The sequence below is a fragment of the Mustela putorius genome, unplaced genomic scaffold (assembly GCF_011764305.1).
Source record: "Mustela putorius furo isolate JIRA1106 unplaced genomic scaffold, ASM1176430v1.1 tig00003853_pilon_pilon_pilon, whole genome shotgun sequence".
NCBI classification, from domain to species: Eukaryota; Metazoa; Chordata; class Mammalia; order Carnivora; family Mustelidae; genus Mustela; species Mustela putorius.
The window spans coordinates 70510518-70529621 of NW_025422005.1; the positions used below are offsets into that span (position 1 = coordinate 70510518).

At 40.0% G+C, this 19104-nt stretch overlaps 1 protein-coding gene across 1 annotated transcript in view; it reads right to left on the reverse strand.

The window, feature by feature from the left end:
* LOC101691492 (uricase) overlaps positions 1–18637 on the reverse strand; it is a 29671-nt gene extending 11034 nt beyond the window's left edge. Inside the window, exons 1-4 of the mRNA XM_004752708.3 lie at positions 18518–18637; positions 9012–9230; positions 6199–6315; positions 6022–6100 (exon numbers count right to left, since the gene is read on the reverse strand). Coding sequence (XP_004752765.1) covers positions 6022–6100; positions 6199–6315; positions 9012–9230; positions 18518–18547 — 445 coding nt within the window. The 5' untranslated portion in view covers positions 18548–18637. The remainder of the gene's footprint in view (positions 1–6021; positions 6101–6198; positions 6316–9011; positions 9231–18517) is intronic.
* Between the last annotated feature and the right edge of the window lie 467 nt (positions 18638–19104).

A 19104-nucleotide genomic window follows, 5' to 3' on the forward strand; every position in this document is an offset into this window, starting at 1 on the left:
AGAAAATAAGCCCAATTCCTTACCTACGCATCAGGTGTCAAAAGCACAAAGCTTTATTGAGCCAAGAAAAAAAATCCTGCCATGAAGAGGATAATTGCTTCCATGTTTAACACCTCCCAAAAGGACACAAATAGCTAAAAGGAGGATATTTTAAAACTATATTAAATCATTCTAGTAGAAAAACCTCAAACTTGTAAAGTGCTAGAAAAAGTGAAGATTAAATATCATTTGTCTTTGAGAGTCCATTTCACTCATGCAGGGAAAATGCAAGGTACCTCTGTGCAACTCTGTATGGGGAAAGATGGTACCAGTTAGGTGGAAGGAAGTTAACAGGGCTTGTGTACGAGGAGGCTGTAATCAAGATGATTTTAAAAGACTTGTGTGTACCAAAAGCTCTTTTGGAGAAACTGAAGAGTGTTTCTGTCTTGACATCAAAAAAGACATACATAGCTCTTTTGGCAATGGGCTGTCTCCATCCTGGGTCTCCCACTTCCTCCCTCTCACTTCTTCTGCCTGCCCAGCCTCTGAAATAACTTCCCTCCAGGACTTCAATTTTATCACCCTCCTCCCTTAAGACCACCTCCAAGGCCCCACTGGTCTTCATGGCAATAGATTTTTTTTTTTAACTACCAGAAGACAATATCTCTTAGTGGACATGTCTTCTCCATCTACCATTCCTCTACTTAGCTATGATTTAGCTGAATTTTTAACTTAGTGTCAGATTGGGAGGAATTTGACTTTTTAAGAATTGTGAGTTATAATTCAAATACTGGAGAGGTCTGGGGGCCAATTTAGTCCAAATTAGTGACTCAACCATTTCAGCGACTTCAAGACTTGGCTATGCTTGTCGTTTAGGGAAACACATGAGAGGAAGAGTTCAGAAGATCCGGGTTCCTTAGAATGCCTAAACCAACAACTTGCATCCCACGTGCAAAGCCTAGCTCTTCTTTCAGAGTTCGGCAAGTCACAAACATAACAGTGGTCATCCCTTTGGGTGAACAAATTTCCCTCTCTCTTCCAGACTCACTCTTGGAACTAACAGACTCTGTGACAGGTAAAAGTACACTTAGCGATGTAGCTTTCAAGGATCCGAAAGGAAAAGAGTGTAATGGGAGTTTTACAGCAATTCTGAGGGCCTAAAATGGTGCTCGAGATTCAGTAGGCTTTCTATAAATGTGTGTTCAATTGGCAAGAAAGAATACAGTCCATTAGTTACATATCCTGCCAGGAGGAGTCCCCGTGGGGAGTTGCATGGCTGGATATGTGATGGAGTGCATGTGTTTGAGGGGGCACAGTTCTCACCAACTAGCTAATCCCTCACCAAAAGTCTTCCTTACATGTTTGGCATGTGAATTGCATTGAGCAGGGTGGGGTACATACTGATTATTTTCTTCAGTTAGGCCTAATCAAGGGCATTTCTTATGACAATTTTTGTTCATTGACTTACCTCATGATATGTGCAGTTTTAGCTCTTGGATCACAAGCAAATTAAGAATTAAACTTTGCTACCCAAAGTCATAGATCCTTACTCTCCAAAGAGGGACAGAGTACAAATGTCATTTTTAGGTACACAACACTGGAAAATACCCATGCTCGTAATACATGTCCACACACATACTACATGCACTTGAGGCAACAGATCCCTCTCCCCCTACCCTGCTCCCTGCCAGCCCTGCATGATATTCAGAGGGACGCTGCACTCTATATGAGTCAAGCTGTGGTTTCTGGGAACACCACCGTGACTGCGGTACCGTGAAGCTTTGTGGCTTTCCGCAGAAAAAAAAAGCTTTGGCCTTATTATGGTGACTAGTTTTTCGATTCTGCAGCAACCAGGTAACTAGAATTTTTCGATTCTGCAGCAACCAGGCTGATGATAGCTCCTGGTAATTCCTGGAAAGAACAAAGGTGCGAAGAACAGCTTTTTTTTTTTTTTTTTCTTATGATCAGCAGAGCCCTATCCTTGGCCATTCCACTAACACCTCCAGGCCCTGCTAAAACATTCTTGTGGAAGTTACCAGTGACCCATTTGTGAAACTGCACAATTATCCTTCAGACTTCTTTCAATCCAAACGTCTGAACTTTCCCATGGCAACCATTGCTTGCTGTTTCCTAAATCCATTTCCTCTTCCTCCTGGGTACCTGGCGAGACCACATTTCCCAGCCACCAGTGCAGGTGGGTGTGGCTGTGTGATTGGGTTCTCTCCAGCAGAAGTGCCCTGTGCTAGTCTCAGGCACAGTGTTATGCTTGAGGGGTTTTGCCTCTTTTTGCTCCTCCAAGCTCTTTTCTTCACCTGGTTGTCTGATAAGGGGATCTACTCTCAACGTGACCCCAAAAAGTAAGGATAGAAAAAGTAAGGTTGCATCAACCTGGGTTCCTGAATAACTTCCCGGAGCAGAGCATCACCCCCCCCACACGCACACACACACACACACACGTGCACTGAACAGGACTTTTACAGAAAGCAGCAAGCTTCTTGTATGGAGCTACTATATGTGAACATGTGTGTTCTGTTCCTGTAATCCTAATACAGTCTCTGATTTCTTGAAATGTATTTTTCTTCGGCTTCCATGACACCACTCTCTCCAATCTTCCTTCTCTCTCTCTCTGACCTTCCTGCTGTCTGACTTTTCAGACTGCCCATCCCATAAACTGGGGAATTTCCCCTCGTCCTCTCACTTTCCTCCTCTCATTTCACGTGTTTTCCTGAAATGGCTCCTTCTTGCCCACAGCTTCACCCACCATCAGTCTGTTGATGGTCTCCAAATCTATCTCCATCCCTTGTTCCCCAAATCACAAGCTTCCCCCTGAACACGTCTTAATCATATGTGTTCTCCTCAGTCAGTTCCCCCAAGCCCCCGACTTTAGGGCAACTTTAACTCCTCCTCCTCAATACCTTCCACCCCGACCCAACCCCTCACACCCATTCGGCACTCTTCAGAAATGCCTCACATAATGCCCTCTCCATCTCTACTTCCTACTGCGCGCCATCCGAGTCCATCATTTCTCCATCTCTGCAGCAAGGTCCCAAATTTCTCACTACGGCCTGTTTCTCCAGCCAATGCACAGTAACCTTGGTCAGAATTACTGAATAGGACACACACACACACACACACACACACACTAACATTTCTTGTGTATCTATTGCCATCCTAAATAATAATAATAGTAGCTTCCATTTAAAGAGTGCTTCCTATGTGCCAGGTACTGTGCTAAAATGCTTTATTAATATGCATCTCCTTTAATTCCCTGGGCCATTGAGGTGAACACTGTTATCATCATCTCACAAATGAAAACCACTGAGGTGGTATAAGTAACTTTCTCAGAGTCACAAAGCTATTAAGCAGTGGACCTCGATTTCAAATATATTGTAGTCTGGGGCTAACATATATGGTTCTATCACCAGGCAAAACTAACTCCAAGTTAGACCAATCTTTCTAACTTGGTACACGAGGGGCTTCTGAATTCAACCCAAACCAATCTCTTCATTTTCATCTCAGCTCCTTACATTCTAAGAACTAGGCCCTTTAAACTTCCTAGTATTCCTCAAATGCTTTGCCCTTTAAAACTAAAACTAAATTCACTTGTCCAGGATGGTGCTTAGCATAAGGCCGACGTCCAAAATATTTTAGTTTCCCTCCTCCACTCTTCCGTAGGTCCTGCCCATGTACATTCTGTTTCTTCCACATTTCTTTCCCCTTCTATGCCCGTCATGTCCTGAATCCTTTTTCAAAAGTCAATTGGACTATTTCCTCCTATCCTGTCAAGCTTTCCAGACTACCCTGGGAAGAGTCAGGTTTTTGCACCTCTTTGCCTCCCTTGCATAACTTTGATTCCTTCATTGTGGTTTTTAACCCCTAATAATGCAATAAATCTTTTTACAAGTCTATCTCCTACTATTCATCTACTGCAGACTCACCGGGGCCAAGGAATGTCTTATTCACCTCTGAATTTACAGCCTTGGTATACATAAAAAGTCCTCAAAATCCAAATGTTGAATTAATAGTATTTCAATGAATGACATAAGCATATTTCATTCATATTCTCATTTTTTAATTAGCTCTCCCCAAATCTAATTCTAGCTCCTACTATTATTTTACATGCTTGAATGTCAAAAGAGGAATATACTAAATATTGCAAAATCTCATGATTTGGTGGAGAGTTGTGCTAATCAATATGGTAGCTCCTAGCCACATGTGGCTCTTAAACATTTGGAGTATGGGAAGTGTGAACTGAGATGTCCTGTAAATATAAAAATACACACAGGATTTCAAAGACTTAACTTTTTAAAAAGAATGTGAAATAATTCGTTAGTAGTTGATATTTTTACGTATTTAAGGGACATTGTGCATATACTGGATTAAATAAAATGTATTATTGAAATTAATTTCTTTTTGCTTTCCTAATGTGAATACTAGAAAATTTTAAAATTACATGTGTGGCTTGCATCATATTTCTGTTGGACAATGCCAGTTTAGAGTTTATAATTTTATGAGGCTAGTCAATGTGGTTTAGGTAGGAAAACACTGGCTTGGAGAACCGGGAAACATTTCTTTCTCTTTCTCTCCCAAAGTCACATATGAAAGGAAAGAAGGAAGGAAGAAGGAAGGTAGGTCACATTTCAACTAATAACTCAATCAGCAAGTCAGTATATCACATGGCTATGCATCTGGGGTATTAAAAAATCATTATCATTTCAACTTAATTTAACAACTAGTTATACAGTCTCCTTTATAGGACAATAATTACATAATTGTTAACTAAACACCAAGAAGGCCCTGGCTGTGCCTGGAGTTTAATACAGATAGCGGAAATTATAAAACAACAGATAGTACACTAGAACTTTCTAAGGGAAGGCATTATCCAATAGAATTCAGAAGGGATTTTGGGACGCCTGGGTGGCTCAGTTGGTTAAGCCACTGCCTTCGGCTCAGGTCATGATCCCAGGGTCCTGGGATCGAGTCCCACATCGGGCTCCTTGCTCAGTGGGGAGCCTGCTTCTCTCTCTGCCTCTGCCTGCCACTCTGCCTGCTTGTGTTCTCCCACTCTCTCTCTCTCTCTAACAAATAAATAAATAAAATCTTTTAAAAAAAAAAGAATTCAGAAGGGATTTATATTTTATTAACTTTATAATATTTCTGACATTTATGAGTACTACCTCCAATTCTTACTGAAGAGAGTTAGAGGAAAAAGAGAAGGAGGTACAGAAAAGGGAAGGAAGAGAAGGAAAGGAGAAAAGAGGAAAAGGAGAGAAGAAAGGGAAGAAGTTCAGAGTCCACACTGTCAATTTATGATGATCATGAAAATTCATTTTTTATTGGGGTAGAGACCTATCTACCACGTCTGGCTCCATGGTTCTTAGAGGTCCTCTAATCTAACTCATAACCAATTATTGAACTCTACTCTATCTCAACCAAGAAGACAAGATTTGGGAATTTTGATATTTGCTAAGTTCAATCATCAGTACCAATAAAGTCCTTACTGTAATTACGTTCTACAGTTAAGTTTTAAATTTCTTAGTAAATAGAAAGAATTATATAATTATCATTCCTATTTAAATGATTTTCATTCTAATAGTAGTTATAATAACATCAGTGGTTTTATTAGTATGAAAATAAAATACCAGGGAAACTCAATTATAATCTACTAGTTATTTCCTATTAAGGTTATTATAATTATAGCATGATATGGTACAAAAACTACTAGTCAGAAAATTCATAGATTTGGGGTTTTGTCAGTCAGGACCTTTTTCCCCCCTTCATCTCAGAATCAGATGATAAAAATGATCTACCTTATTCAATTCCTAGGTTTGTTGCAAAATGTATTATTTCATTTTTATATTAAGATAAAAAGTAAATAGTTTTTCAATGTACTCCAGAGTCACAATGCTCATTCCCATCTCAGATTTAAATGCCTTCAAAATTCTCTACAGTTTTCCTCAATGCTAATAAACAGAATTGTTTAGAAGAAAAAAATACTGAAATTGTTACTGCAGAATCAAAACATCAAAAATATTTTCTCACCACCCCTCATCTGTTCAATCTCACAGAAGTGCGTTCCAGTGGGAGTGTGAATAAATGCATGGACATGCTTAACTCCATTCTGAAAATTAGAAAAAAAAATGTTTCTGGTAAAATTTCAGCATATATCATAAAGCCAATTTCTTTAATTAAGCTGAGAGCACAAACAACTGAGGTAACCTTTTCAAAACGCTTCCAAGGGACCTCTTCCACATAGACTTGAGCTCGGATGACATGGTTAAAAGAAGAAAGGAAATGCTCACAGATGTTCATTGCAAAAGTTTCTATGCTTTTGATCTGTAAAAGGAAACAAAATGCTAGTGATCAGAAACACTGCCCCATTTAAGAATAATTTTTAAATACCCATGGAGTTCTCTTTCCTGTTCAAATGTTTTTTAGAATCAGAGGAATAGAGATTTTGAAAGAATCTGGAGAGAGACCTTTCACAAAGTCTCCTAAGTGTATTTAATAGATCACCATTAGCTGGTGAGACTATCCTGTTTTTAAAAGAAACATGCTTTGCAGAAAGAAATGTGTCAATTAATGGATGAGCAAAATGAAACTTAATATTTAGATTCTCCTTAGAGTGAGTTCTGTCATCACTCACGCCCACTACAGTACCACAGTATACTCCAAAACACTCTTGTGTCTCTATGACATTGGCCAATGGGCTTCCAAGTTTCCCAAGGAAAAACATTAATGTAGGGCCACTTCTGCTTCCTTGCTTTGCAAACAAGGCTCCTATGGACCATTCCTAGCTCTCTGCCCTATAAAGCAGAAGCCTATTTTCACACAAATTCTTCAGGATAGTCTCTAGACAATGTATTATGGTCTTAGCACAGTGTACAGATGATTTATGGCTGTGCCTAAGGTGGACTATTTGTATAGGTTTCCCCAGGATAGTTCTGTTTTATGCCTCTTGTCCCAGAATAATTATTTAACATCTTATTTCACTCTCAGAAGTGTCCTAGTTTAGAAAACAAAAATACTAACTCAAAAAGATATATGTTCATTGCAGCATTATTTACAATAGCCAAAATATAGAAACAATTTACACATCCATCAATGGATAAATGGATAAAAAAATGTGGTATATGTAAATATGTGTGTGTATATATACACACACACACACATATATATTTATTTATATTTATTATCTATACCATAATTATATGGTATCTATTTATATATGGTGTATATATATTTTATATATATATAATGGAATATTATTCAGCTATTAAAGAATGAAATCTTTACATTAGTGATAACATAGATCATAGATAAAACTGAAGGCATTATGCTAAGTGAAATAAGTCAGGAAACAAGCAAATACCATATGCTCTCATTTATATGTGAAATCTTAACAAAACAAAACAAAAGCAAACAGAAACAAATCAAGCTCATAGATATAGATAACAGATTCATATTTGCCAGGGGAGTGGGGAAGAGCAAAATGGGCAAAGAAAGTCAAAAGGTACAGTCTTCCAGTTATAAATAAGTCATGGGGATGTGATGTATCACACAGCAAATACAGGTAATAATACTGTATTGCCTGGTTGAAAGTAGCTAAGAGAATAAATCTTAAAAGTTTTCATCTCAAAAAATAAATATTTATTTCATCATCTATACAAATATCAAATGATTATGCGGTACACTTGAAACTAATAAAAAGTATGCCAATTATACCTCAATTGAAAAAAATCAAAAGAAAAAAGTGTCTTGGTTTGGATAAGAAATTATATGGTCATTCTACCTATAATGAATACATTCTAATTGTTTTTAATATCCAGGTCCATTCCTTCACTTTTCTGCATCTCTTACCCAGTACAGGAAATACAAGAATCTGTGTTACCTGACCCTCCTCTATAGCCCAGGATGAAAGCCTATTTTCAATTTATTTTTTCAGAAGAGCAATGCCTTTGTCCATAGCCATGTTTACGCTTGCTGGGCCACTTTGAGTAGCAAGAGAAAGATTCAGCAGGGAGGAAGGCCTTGCGGAAATCATATTTCAATTAAATCATTTCATGCATGCTGAGTGTGGATTTCATGTGAAAGTATGAGAAAAAGAAGCTTTCCAGTCTACATTTCTTGTCTTTTAGACTGCTTAGCAAATAGAAAAATTATCTTGAGTTCCCCAGAAATCTGCTGGTAGTCCAACACAGCTTCACTCACACTTAAAGAAAGTGGAAGGTGAAGTGCCAAAATGGCAGATTCCACCTGCTCCAAGACCCTTTTGAAGAGTACGCTTACCGTGATATACAGATACCAAGTGGTCATGGAGTTGAGAAAATGAGGAAGGCATTAAAAGTTGGGCAAAATACATCGTATACTCAAGGTTTTCTCCTATAGTAACACCAGAAAGATAAATGGTACTTTCTGCTATAAATGTATACCATTCTAAAAGAAAAAAAATAAATAAGCAAGAGGATTCAAAGAAAAGTATGACAAAAATGTGTAAAATTCTGTTCCGAAATCCTCCCTGGGCCTTGATTTGCCAATGATCCTAATTAAGAGAGAACATGTAAATTTGTCAGATAAGATTCTTTTCCTAAAAGATGTAGTAAGTTGAGAACCAAAAAAGAGAAGACGTGAGATTAAGAGGGGTGGGGCGGGAAAAGGTTTTCTGTAAGGCTGAGAATTTTAGAATAGAAATTAAAAAAAAAAAAAAGAGGAGTGCCTGGGTGGCTCAGTGGGTTAAGCATCTGCCTTCGGCTCAGGTCATGATCTCAGGGTCCTGGGATCGAGCCCTGCATCAGCAGGGGTCTGCTTCCCCCTCTCTCTCTCTGCCTGCCTCTCTGCCTACTTGTGATCTCTCTCTGTGTGTCTAATAAATAAATATAATCTTAAAAAAAAAAGAAAAAAAATTAGTGGCTTAAATGTAAAAATAGGGTTAAAAATAAGGGGAAACTGCAGTTAGGCAAGCGATACCCTCAAATTATAGTACGGTGAATTCCACATCAAGATAGGCAGCGTCTACGAAGAATGACACCTACCCCTTTAAACTTTGCCAAAACATGAACTGTGTTCTTGATAGTGTCTGTGGGGATGATGTCTGAATTATCTCCATGCACGTAATCCTTTTTGGAGCTCAGAGTAAGTTGCACTGAAGTTGCCACTTCTTTGATGCTGTGGTATTTTCCATCCCGCTGAATACGGAGAACTCTTACCATATCCTTCCCATAGCCAGTTCGGACAAACTCCACCTCGTCATTCTGCAACAAAAACACAGTCCTCTTATTGAAGAAACCTGAATGAAAGCAAAAAGTCATCTCTGAGCTCTTCGAGCCTGGATTTAATCACATAATTACAAAAGGTGAGAGTTAAGAGTATTCATGAAAGTAAGACTACACCCGACCTTTGAAGAAAAATGGGAAATTTAACGGGGGAAAGAGAATTGAGAGAAACAGATGAAAATATATCCGGCTAGCCTGAAGACAGACAGGTGGATGGCTTTCTTGATAATAATAGCTAGTGATAACAATAGCATTATCTCCTGGACTGAAATCTTTACTTTGTTTAAATAAACATTTAAATAAATTCCTGCTAACTTAATCCTTGTAACAGCTCTATAAACTCATATTATTCCCATGTTACAGATGGAGAAACTGAGGTCCAATGAGTTTAAGGGACTTGCTCTACTCCACATAGCTAATGAAGGATAGAGCCAAGGATTCCTGCCCAGATCCGTTGACTCCAGACTTTGTCCTCCAAACCACTATGTAGACTGCCATTCTTTCATAAAAATTTTTTGACTACATTAACTGAAGATAATTATATCCTCTTTTTTATACTGAGTCATATTCTGGAGAAAATGCCCTGTGATCAATAAAAACAATTTGAAAATTGCTTCTTCTACTTGCTGCCGGGAAGAAGAGTAATTAGTGACAGGGTCCAGATTACCTCCAGGAGGGCAGAGCCAGGGCCATCTGGCTGCGGGAACAGCTATGCTTTTAGCGAAGAGACACTTAATAAAAGCCCAGTGATTGATTCATTAGTAGCCTTATCTGGAGCCGGAGCTCTCACTAGCAAATACATCCGTCTCCACAGCTAGGATTCAGAAGATTTGCCGCTGGACTTTACTGGTATTTGAGAGAAGAGGCAGGAGGGAGCACAGGGGCAGAAAAACCTATTTTATTTAGTGTCAAAATCAAACATTAAAATGGTAGTGAAAGAAAGTGACAAAAATAAAAGTAAATCAGAAACAACATGCACTGGGTGGGGGCGTCAGAAAGGAGCCTCACCGGCTAATGGCACATAGGCAATATGCTGAGGGCTGCCCCAGATTCTGTTTACGTAAAGCATCACCAGATCCCCTGGGAGGAATTGTAAAGTACTAACCGGCATCAGAAATGATTGTTAAGTTCTTAATCAAAGTGAGAGGGATGAGAGGCGGTCCTGAATCTTGGGGATGGAGCCTGCTAGGACATGCTGCTGATTGAAGGGGCGACTCTTGGAGAGGTCCCTCAGAAGCCTCTGACCCAATTTTCAAGGGACTCATCTTCAAGAACAGGATCAATAAGACAACTCAAAGAGCAGACTTAAAGGATCTGAAGAAGAATGATAATAGGGAAAGGGAAGGAGTCACGGCTTGTGGCTGCAAGGACTTTGGAGTCAGACCACCTCCAATTATGTCTTGCTATTTATAGCTTTGTGGCTTGCAACAAATAATTTGTTGGCCCCGAGCCCTCAGTTTCCCCGGCCGCACAAACGGAGATAACCCCCCTACTGGTAGAAGTTGCTAGGGAGTGTGAAAGTCCCAGCTCAGTTCCTAGTGCCTGGGGAGCCGTGGGGTCCACCCCCAACAACCGCGGCCACATCGGGCCTGGCTGTGGGCACAGCAGCGGTGGAGATGGCAGGAGGGATTTTGAGTAAAGGCACTAGGTTTTAGAGTAGAGAGCACTGCTGGTAGCAGTTGGAGGAAGACTCTGACGTGTCTTTTGAGCCACAAAGAGATTCCACCTGGGCAGGGAGGCAGTTGGCTGGATCAGGGGTCCTGGATGGCAAGGACGAGGGGTCAGAACCAAAGGTCTCAAAGATTGTCCATCAGCCCCAGGACACAGCAGGACTCAACAAATGTGACCCCTCAGTCCTACGCCCTGCCACTCGATACCCAAGCTGCAGTAGCTCAGTCTGCGAAAAGCAAGTGGTTCCTACATGATACACAGAGTCAATGATAGCCACCCTTTGGGTTCCCTACCCTGCTCACCTCTCCAACTTCATGTCTTGTCACAGCCTATTTCAAACTCTGCTTCAGCTTTCCTGAGCTCATTGTGCTTGCCCAGCCTCTGCACAGTCGCCCTGCTTGCAGGCCTTTGAATTTGCTATGCCTTCTTCCTTAGATACATTTCCCTTCCTTCCATCCAACTACCAACCCCTTCACCTGACGAACGTCTTCTAGTCACCCGTCAGGTCTCAGAAGCCACGTCCCCCAGTTATCTGCCCAGTCCTTCAGGTCTGGAGTAGGTGTCTCTTCTATATGCTCTGGAAAGAGTTACTGCCTTATCACAGTCTTTATCAAATTATATGGCAATTGCCTCATCATGTGTCTGGTTTGTTAAAAAATGGGAAACTATGAAAGTAGGAGCCAGTCTTTCTCAGTTGTCATGGCAACTCCAGTGCTCAGCACAGTGCCTAGAACATAAATAGGTGCTTAACAAATGCGGCATGACTGAATGAATTGTGCACCGTCACCTCCACTATTTGTGTGGTGACATGGAATAGTTAATGATGATACCCCACAGATTTCAATACAGAATTGCCTCCTCAGCCCAAACCTGGGGCAGGAAGTTCCTCTTCCTGGGAAAGTGGGGAAGGTGCCATCTGCTCTCGGATCACCACAACGTGGAGATTACAGGCACAGCTGACCGGAGAACAAAGGCCGGGGAAGGGCAGAACTGGGTGTAGAGAGAGTCTTGGACGCAGCACCGAGAGCTCACATTGCTGACAAGACCGAGCACTCCACACAGCGCGGCCATCATGGAGCTCCCACATGGTGCGGGCTGGAGAGGTCAGCCTTCCTCAGCGAGCTCCCGACCAGGGCTTGGCACCAGAGCAAAGCTTGAGTAATCACATGATTGGGTAATAAGTCAGAAGAAAAAGAACATAACCGTCTGAGGACGGTGCAGAATGAACAACAGCAGTGTGGGATGCCTCAGAGTCTCTCAGCAGGACCTGACAGAACAAATAATGGGTCCAGACCAGAAATGAGGCTGTTCTTCTCAGTAAGACTTACACCAGTCTATAGTCAGAGAAATCAGAAGTAGATGCCAGAACCCTACCATGTAGAAAACACAGTATGGTGCAGAGATCCCTGTCCAAGATAACTGTACAGTAAGATATGAAGGTTGCTCTCGTGTGGAGAGTGGGCAGGTGGCTGAGAGGATGGGCTCTGTGCTCTGGAATCAGGCAGTGCAGGGGTGTACCTTTGTTTTTCCACCTATTATCTCTGCAGGTGGAGGCGAATTTCTCCATCTATAAAATGGAATAATAGTAGTAGCACCTCCCAGGATTGCTGTGAGGAGTATGTGGGAAAAAACACAAGGCACTCAGAAAAGGGCCTGGCAAATAGTAAGTGTTCAATAAATGTTAGTCATAATTATCACTGATAAATAATAACTACATGTCAAGTTTAATGTCAAAGGGTTCCAATTACTGTTAGAGATAAATACCCATATTGCACACCAATCCAGAAAGACTGCTCCTATGACAAAGCCTACTTCTGCCTTCATACTTTGGATGTCTGTCCTCAAGCTTGTGTGCCCTTGGGAAACAAAGTTACAAGAGGTAACTCAATTTCCTAGAGAGATACTCTGGATGAAACATCAGACCGAATAAATTTTTACCTGGCTCTACACAAGACAATCCCCTTTTCTTAGACATGTCTTGAAAGATAAGGGGATAGAAATCATGACTTTCATGCAAGTAATACTGGAGAGAACTTTCTGAGATTGTAAATTAGTCTTATTTTTCACTTCTGTAATGGAGTAGAAAGCATTGTCTTATTTGCAGGCCACACTGAAAATGATGTAGGCTGTCTAGCGGTTTCTAGCCTGGAGTCTGTTGTTAACCCCTGGAAGGCCCAGAAGATAGATTTGAGGTGGAAAATATTAAGAAAGATTAAAAAAAAAACTTTTGTAAATTTAAAGATGACTCACATTTTCTCTTAAGTCTTAGAAGAGCTTCTGCAGGCCTCATCTCTTCCCTCCATGACAGAGAGAAACACTGTTTATTTAGCTATTTAGAACTGAGCGGAGGTATAAAAATCAACTCAGATGCAGTTTGCCATGATGGAAGAACTGTACTTGGAGACAGGCCTCTCTTTCTGCGTTTGGAATGTTCTGGAAAAGTTCTTCCAGTTCTGTGCCCAGGTTTTTCCTTTGCCTGACTATTTCCTTGGGTATTCATGAACAAAAAGTTTTCAGAAAAAGATGCTGAACTAATATGAGAAAAAGGAGTACTCATCTGAACAATCTTAATATCACTTTGGCAGATCTTAACAATACATAAGGATAAGAACAATAATGGTGAATCATAACCTTAGAAGCAGCTGGTATTTTTTTGGCTGCCTAGGATCTACTAAATGTCAGATGGGAAAATATTGATATCTAGTAGAAAATGTCATGTTGCTCTAGGCTGTAGAGTGGATTATTTTTGCTCTCAAGGAGGGATATGCCCTGAGTTATGTTCAAAGCGTGACTCTAAAGGGATTTGTCAGGCAGATGCTTCAGAAACAGTCTAACAAGTCATATGCATAATCACGGTAGAAGGAAGGTGACCTGTTAGCTAATGAAGACTCTATGTACAGGTGCCCAGTGATTTTCATACTTCTGCCTATTACAAAGGAAGAGAAAACTCAGTCACTAAATGTCAGGGGAAATGCTAATGTTCTTGCCAGCCTCTCCACGGCGCCAGTAGCCTTAAGGGTGGGAACTGGAAGAAGGCCCTCGGGAGCTTCTAGATTGGGGGCAGGAACCGCCTCCACAAAGAATTGATGGAGACCTCCAGGAACACGGTGGGGAGAAAATTTTACTGAAACACATACACTGAAAGATACCTCTTTCCAAATGTGTAAGTCTTGAGAATAAAAATAATAGTAGCAACCACTTAGCGAGGGTTTCATCTGGGTCAGGAACTCAGCATGTATTATTCCCTCCGATCCTTTATGAGGACCCTGCGATGTTGATATTTTTAATCCACATTTGACCAAGGGCGATGCAGGGTTAGGTATCCTGCCAAGGTCACACAATTATTAGGTGACAGAAGGCAGGGGAGCGCCCCCCCCCCCCAATGACATGCTCTTTCCCACTACAGGCAGAGTCTTTAGGGATGAGACTCTGGATGGCCAACCCATTCTTTAGGGAGAGAAAGGTTACAGAGGGAGGGAAAAGTCCATGCTACTGCAGAAACTTAAGTTGCTATGCCATTTTTAAAATTCCATTCATTGGACTCTACATTATCTTATCTATTCCTCCCAAACTCCCTGCCATTTAAGACGAAGAATCCCTGTTTTAAAAGAAATGGCATGTAAGTGAGCTGTCCAAAGTCCCGGGGCTACCAGGTAGACGGGGACTGTGGAAAGAGCCCTGCTGAGACTGAAGAGCTTTATTCTGCTTACACTGCACCAGACGGAACTCACTGATGCCGAGAAATGCCCTGGTCCAGCCCATCGCTTTCTCTAGAACTTAAGTCATGGTTTTAAATTGCAGGGGAATTCTTCACTCTGATTGATTCTGTGTGTATGGTTAGGATGTTTAAGTTGTGAAGTAAGGGAACAATGAAAAGCTGATGGCCCTTGGAGACAGGATGAAAATTAAGCTTCGTGTCTTCAGTAACAGGTATTACATAGGAGTCAAAGATTGACTTTCATCTGGGCAAGGGCGACCGCAAACAGGAGTGATGTTGGTTTATTTGTGGTCATTAAACCTATATCATCAAAGGACTGTTTTTAGCCCATCAGCAAAGACGAAGGCATAACTGTGGCACAGAAGAAACAGGAAACAAGGTGGGTAGGAACCAGCACCTAATAAGCATTAGTCATGTGCCAGAGGCTACGTACCCAGCCTCTCCCTGAACCCTGAGAGCACTCTGTGAAAGCACAGATCATGAGCCTCACCTTGAGAAAAGGAAGCTGGCAGTGTTGAGGTTAAATGGTTTGGTCAAAACCACATGGCTGTTGCAGGGGCACCTGGCTGGCTCAGTCAGTGGAATATGTGACTCTTGATCTAGGGTTTGTGAGTTCGAGCCCCACGTTGGGTATGGTGATCACTTACAAATTAAATCTTCGTGTGGGGGGACCTAAACCAGAAGACTTTGGAGAGGCAGGGTCAGGCAGGGAACCCAGATCTGCCTGATTGTTTTCACTATACCCATTTGCCTTTTTGAGATAACATTACAAGTTCTTTAAAATTGGATTTTGCCTGCATACTCCTTTTTATTTATCTGTCTAGATTGAATTCATTATAAATTCCACATAACCTCAGAATAGAAACATCTGAAACTGTTTTCATTCAATCCATGCCTTCGTCTGTATTTATTTAGTTCCTTCTAGAAAATAAACACCATGGTAAGTACAAGAAATACAATAACAAACCAGGAAACATTGTTCTGCCCTGATAGATTTTATACCAGAAGTTTATACCCTCTACACTAGAACAAGCCCTTTCAGTAAAAAATCAAGAAGTTCGTATTTTAGGCTTTGCAGACCATCTAGTCTCTGTTGCAACTACTCAACTCTGTCATTACAGCATAAATAGTTATACATAATGCATAAATGAAGGGATGTTGTTGTGTTCCAATAAAACTTTATTTGCACAAACAGGCAGTGGGTCATATTTGGTCAACAACAGTTTGCTGATCCCTGCTCTTGAGAGAAAGACTCAGAAACATAACCAAGTAATTAGAACACATTGTGATAATGACTCGCGTTGAAAAAAATACAGTGAACTCTGGGATACCTAAACCAGATTGAGGGAGATCAAGGATAGCTTCCAGAAGAGATTGGCATCCACAAAGCTATGAATGATAGATAGTAATTAACAAAATAAAACTGTCCAGTCTTCTTCCATTAATTCTATTTAGGTTTTCCTTTAACATTTTTCATGAACAATTCTTTGTTTTACGAGTACTTATATCATGTTGCTTTTCTCATCAGTTTTCATCAAAATAATTCCAGTCCCTCCCCCTTCCTCCCACAATAAGGATATCAACTTTTTCCTTCACTCTGTCATATTTTAGATTTTACTCAGCACATCAACAGTCCTATAAAAGTTTGAACATTAAACTTAAACAGATAAATTTTCTAACATGTAAATCACCTCAAAAAGCTATTGAAAATGAAAAAGTAAAGCCAGCAGTCTGACTTCCAGAAATCCTCAAAGGATGACCAAATTTCAGTGAAGGCCCTATAGACCAGGGTTTGAAGAAACCCAACTTTATCTCAACCTCAAGAAATTTTCGCAGATAAGAATTCAAAGAATATGGACTCACAGCCAAAAATAAAGAAGCAGACAGGGTAGTGAGGTATCATGAGAGAGAATTGCATAAACAATATACAGCAAACTATGACCTAAAGAGACATTGGATATTGGAATTATCAAACATAAAATATAAAGTAACATGTTTAATAGTTTTACAGAAATAAAAGAACTGAATATATCTCCTTCTTGATATAGTGTCTCTTCTCTTGAGCAAAAAACAAGAGACCATAAAAAAGACCAAGCAAATCTGAAGGGGAAAAAAATATTGAACTTCTAGAAATGCAATACTAAATGCATTAAGAAACAGATTAAACACAGAAGAAATAAAATTAGTTATTTGGAAGAGATAAATTAAGTCACAGAATAATATTGCCTAATTTGAATTTGAGAACTGGAAGATAGATCCAAATAAAGAATTAGGATTAGTACAGACACATAGGAGACAGAGTACATGCAAGAGACATAAAACGCACTAGGATGATATGACAGAGAGAATGTGGAAAAGGCACAATTTCAAGGAGATCAGGCAGGACTGAGATTTTCCAGAATTACTGGATGAATGAATGCAAACTTTCAACTATGAACTATGAAGCCCATGACCAAGTGAAGAAATCTACCTCATTCGCAGTTAAAAAGAAGGGATTTTCTACTGTTTTGAGAAGTAATTGTACAGTGAAGGATCTGTGGTATTTTTGTCATCTTCTACTACTTGGTCTTCAAAAGTGGGTAATGTGAAAACCATTCTATCCAGTTTGCATTTTCTCCATCTGCCAAATTCAGTTTCTTTTCACATTAATTTGCTGTTTTTAGCAAAATCCAGGACTCACTAGAATCTAGTCTTTAGGATAGTGTTGAAATCCCTGAAGCCCCTCAATGTCCAGTGTAGGGTTTGATAACAACTTCTTGCGTAAGAAAGGTCACCGACAACACCATCAGCATGCTCAGGTCAGCAACAACTGGAGATAAGAAAGCTTAACTGAAAGTTGTCTCTGAAAGAAAGTGGCCTAATAGCGTTTTTCCAGAGCTTGAAACAAAAATGGATTTAGCAAATAGCATCCTAATACAGATGTGCCCCAGCCCAAACACAGGAAGGGCTCAGGTTGTAATAAAAATGATCTTAGCTAACACTTGTGGATCATTTACTTTGGCCAGGATCCATGCTAAGCATGGGATGAGGATAAAATAGGAATTGTCTTATATACTGTTCAACAAATGTTCATTAACCTACATAACTGAAAACAAGTTGTTTACACTCCCTAAATGCATCAATGAAGCTTAAGCCTGGGGTACTCAGCTATTACCATTATATTACCAAGAGCTATCACAAGATAAAATTAATTTTATTTTATTTTAACTTAGAAAAATAAGCTTCATGCTATGAACATTTTTAAAAATTGATTAAAAGTTTGAGGTTGTTTTTCTGAATGCAATAAAAACATATATAGAACAAAATGATACCCACGGAGAAATGATTCAGAAAAAAAATTTTTTTATTTACCAATTTGATAGATTGCAAATCTGTCAGATACAGCATAGCCCTGGCTCAGGGTAGCAAACCTCAAAGTTTAAGGCATACTAGCATCTCCTCAAACCTTGTAAAAAAAAAAAAAATGCAGATTCCTACACCCAAGCCGAAGAATTCTGAGTTAGCAGATCTGCAGTGAGGCCCGAAATTCTGCCCCTTCTGCAAGCACAGGAAAATGTAGGCAGGTGGTCCAGCCATCCCTCACAAAACTCTGTCTTTAGAGTTATAGAGCCCCAACCCCTCACTTTCCCATGAACCCTGAGTCCTGAAAAACTCCAACTCAAACATAGAATATTTGCAAGATTCCAGTTTGGTCTGGGTCTCTAAGTGACTATCTGGACCCATAACCAGAGGGAGAGACCAGAGCCATAATGACTTCCAGGCATAGGGTAAATTGCTACTTTTTATGACAGCATCTTTAATCATTGAGTCAATTAAAGAAATTCTTTTCCTATTCCTATCTAATACCTTCCCTCCTCCACAAAGAGAATGATCTCACCTTTTTATAGTCATGATCGTAATGAGCCATTTTCTCTTGGCCTTCAACTTCAAATTCAGTTTCAAGAGTAAAAAAGAATAGTTTGGGCAAAACAGATGTTTTCTAATATTTTGTATTTGACCTGAAGGGTGAGCGGTCAATATATTTACCTGATTGCGTTAAAACCAATGGGACACCAAGACCTCTTGAAATGAAAGCACCGCATTGATTGGCTAAAACCAGAGGTGGAGACAATATGTAAACATCTTTGGTAAAATACAATTAAATTTGCTCTGACTTTGAGGCAACCCTTCGAAGTAGACTTTAGGAAATGTTTCTTTAAGACCGAGAGTGTTAGAAGTGATAGATCCCAATTATGACTAAGATGGAAGGTTTAATCATTTCTGCTTAATGTGTGAATGACAAGCATTTGTTTTCACTTCTAGAGCATCATGAGGGAAAGAAAAACATGACATATATTTAATTCCACATCTACTGATCAAGATGGAGTTTCCCTGCCTACTGAACTTCCTACCACATGGTGTTCACTCCAAAGAGTTAACTATCTATCCCTTTGTTCTCTCCAGAACTTCTGATGACTTTGCAAA